General features: G+C 45.6%; 2 protein-coding genes across 2 annotated transcripts, besides 2 other annotated features; both read left to right on the top strand.

The window, feature by feature from the left end:
- Nucleotides 1–211: 211 nt before the first annotated feature.
- Tco025E_09613 (uncharacterized protein) lies at nt 212–682 on the top strand (the record flags this gene model as incomplete). Its single annotated transcript, XM_029376424.1, has 1 exon — nt 212–682. One exon carries the CDS (start codon nt 212–214, stop codon nt 680–682), a length of 471 nt encoding a protein of 156 aa, XP_029223461.1.
- Nucleotides 683–752: 70 nt separating this feature from the next.
- Nucleotides 753–785: a sequence feature (A-rich).
- Nucleotides 786–2,734: 1,949 nt separating this feature from the next.
- Nucleotides 2,735–2,776: a microsatellite.
- A 128-nt stretch (nt 2,777–2,904) lies between these two features.
- On the top strand, nt 2,905–3,267 carry Tco025E_09612 (uncharacterized protein; the record flags this gene model as incomplete). Its single annotated transcript, XM_029376423.1, has 1 exon — nt 2,905–3,267. The coding sequence occupies one exon, from the start codon at nt 2,905–2,907 to the stop codon at nt 3,265–3,267; it is 363 nt and encodes a 120-aa protein (XP_029223460.1).
- Between the last annotated feature and the right edge of the window lie 86 nt (nt 3,268–3,353).

The raw sequence follows: 3,353 nt of genomic DNA, 5'->3' as shown, positions 1-3,353 counted from the left end.
AGGCAAGACAGGAATGCAGGAAAGGCAAAAGAGCGATAAATAGTGAGAAATGCGTACAAACATATTTAATAAAACAAGTTCCACGCCCCAAACTAGATAGGCGCAAAAAGAAACTGGGAGCAGTTCACAACCTCGGTGGGGGAAAAAAACACCCACCACCGCCACCGCCGATCAGACACCCCTCCCGTAGCGCGGGGCAACGCACGAACGAATGCCGGCAGTGCGTGGGACGAAAAGCGCGACCGCGCGGCAACTCGTCCCGAAAACAAAACGGGGAGAAAGCAAGCGCCAGTCGCCACGCCACGCCCCCGCGACGCCCTCTGGTCGGCGCCAAGCCCTCGCTGCGCCGCGTCCGCCGCCCCTGCCGCCTCGCCCGGCTTCCCGCCAGTCATGGGGCCCCAGCCGTGTCCTCCGTGACGGCCAGCTCCTCGGCAACGCCATCCCAGGCAGTCGGCGCCGCGGTCTGCGGTGTCGCGGCGCTCGCTTCTGCAGGGCGCTCGCGCGCGTGCGGCGGCGGCGGCGGCAGCGGGCGCCCTTCCTCCCCCGCGGGCGGCCGTTGCAGCGGGGACGGCGACAGCGCAAGCGCCTCCAGCACCGACCTCGTGCTGCTGGCCGGCAGCCACGCACCACGCCGCCGAAGCTCCTCCGGCGCGAGCCGCAGCAACGCGCACGACTCCGATGATATTTGTCTCTCGGGTGTCGGCGGTTTTGTTATTGTAGTTTTGTTTTGGGTTGCTTTGAGCAATGGCGTGTTATTTTTCTTTGTTATTATTATTTATGTGTTTTGGACGAAGTTCTTGGCTAGTGTTGCTTTTTTTTGTTGCGTGTTTGGTGTTTTTTTTGTAAGTGGTGTAGGTCTCTGTTGTTCGTATTTTTTTAGTGTTGAAATTTGTTTCTATATCTGTTTCGTTGCCAGTGTTATTATTTTTTTTTTGGCGTTGTTGCTATCGCGTCTATGCTAACTGACAAAATGTGCTGTGCCCAGCTTTCTCATTTGTTTTGTAGCAACCTGGGTGAAGTCGCTTTCGTACGAATTTGAAATTTATTGTGGTTTTTTTATCCTTGTGACCACTAAGTAATAATTGTGGTTCGGTTTTCCCTGTCTGAACTCAATACAGAACAAAAACGTGCTACGCTGATTAAGTGAATAGGGGAGAAATTTGACTGTAGGCTCAGGGGAGTATTTTTTGTTATCGTGATAGGGCGATCGTATTATGTGTTGTAATATCGAAAAGGTGATGCTCTTTCTTCGTTTGTATCTATTGTCAATCATGAGAAGAGTTCGCGTTCAAGTGAAGCGCTTGGTTTGCGAGTAGTGTTGAACGTTACAGAAATCGTTCTCTATCATGGAACTTTTTTAGCGGAGTGGCAGCAGTGTCTATGGGATAACAGGGATTTAAGCGATTGCAAAAAGACTTACTACGTATTTTGAATTGTCCGTTTGTTGGACTCCTATATAATCCTTTTGTGAAAGTTGTGTTCTTTAATTCAAGAGCATAAATGAATTTTCTTGCCATTCCATGCTGTAGCACGGCTTCAGTGCTGACATTGTTGTTAAACAGGCAATCCATACAAAGTGGAGTGATAATTCTGTGAATACTTGCTATGCTCCTTGTGCATTCCCGTGCCAAAAAAAGACGCAATAGTTAATGAAGACCCAAAGAAGCCTTACTTTCTTTGTTGTTGTTTTGATTATGTTGCGGCATTTACTTCTTGATGTTGGGAGGTTTTCACTCCACACTTATCTTTTTTTTTTGGATGAGGTGCAGGAGGCTTAACAGGATCGACGGCGCACAAATATTTCATGAAGAGCTTTTTCCTTAGCAATGTTTGATTTTTTTGTTTGCGTTCTTGCACTCTTTATTCGTTTCAATACATTGCTGTTTGTTGTCTTTTGCTTTATTCTCGCATCATTTTACTCTCTCAGTTGTTAGCAGCCGATATAATTTGTAACGTAGGCATGTATTTTTTTTGATAGTTCCTACAAATTTTTCTATTTGAGGTCCTTTTACATAATAATATTTGCTTTTTTTTCGCATTCTTACTCCACGGGAGCAAGCATTTCTTGCGCCTTCATGGGTAGTCTGCAGAGTCACCTATCGATTTGCGAACAACATCTATAATAATAGGATGCAAAGCTGACAAGAACACTCTGCTCACATATTGTGCTTTATTGGCTTTCTCATTGTCAGGTGGTCCCAAAAAAGAAATGGTGTGTATTGGCTTCAGTAAACAAGCACAACAGCCCGTGTAATATATTAATGCAACTCTCACTTGCACAGGTCTCATCATTCCCAAAAAAGGATCAGCGAACACTATCATTTATTGTAGATCCCTACCTTTACCATAGAGGGAGGTGCATTTTTTGACATTAAACATCTCTGACTTTATGTGGGCCATAAATGACGCAAAATTGGGTGTTATAACAATTACCAAAGCTTTTACTTCATAAAAAAAAATAAATACTTTTTACCCCTCTGAAGTTAACAGGAAAAAAAGTGAACTTATACACACTTTCAAAAAGTGCCAACAGAACGCGGATTCTTTGGGGTGTACAACTCAGAAAATAATATAAGGCACCTGTACAGCTATTTTCCAATATTTAACTGAAGCCCAAAAGAAGATAGCTAACCTTTTGTGAATTGGGAAATTGCCCCATTTTTTGAAATAAAAATTTTCCCTTTTTACGGGTTGTACCGTGAATACACGACTCCCATTTTTACATACTCTGTCCAAAAAAAAACACACACATACACAACAACACAAAAAACTAAAATCCCATTAAGAACATTTTAAGAAATCAACCTCTTCACCATTAAATCTACAACGTATCTTTAGAAGCAACTATTCATAGAAACCAACATAATAAAACAAACAGCAAGAGCAACTCCAAATCAGGACAAGATGGCGGCCGACGCAAAGACTCTTTTCGGAAAGTACGCGCTAAGCAAGCTGAACGGAAAGGGCGCCGAAAAGGGCGAGTGGGATGTTCCCTCTCTGACGCTGGAGGCGGACGGAGATAAAGTGCGGGTTCATGCGAAGGTGGCCAACACAATGAACGGCACCCTGAGGTACGAAAACGGCAGACTTACTGGGATGCTCATGTCGACTATGATGATGGGGCCACCGTTCCATATGGACGTGGAGCGTGCCCTTGGCGCCGGATTCGAACAGGGGATGCGCGTCTCGCGCGAGGGTGATACGCTGACCCTCTCCCACGACAAGGACACCCTGGTGTTTGTCGTGGACAGCAGTGCCGCCGCGTAAGAGTGTGCGGTGTGCGGTGGTGGTGGGGATGTACGATAGTTTCTTTTATGTGCTTTGTATATAGCTCTGCTTTGTTTTGTTTTTCC

The sequence above is a fragment of the Trypanosoma conorhini genome, assembly GCF_003719485.1.
Source record: "Trypanosoma conorhini strain 025E chromosome Unknown Tco_14.4_contig_01195, whole genome shotgun sequence".
NCBI lineage: Eukaryota > Euglenozoa > Kinetoplastea > Trypanosomatida > Trypanosomatidae > Trypanosoma > Trypanosoma conorhini.
This window is presented reverse-complemented; position numbering and strand designations above follow the sequence as displayed.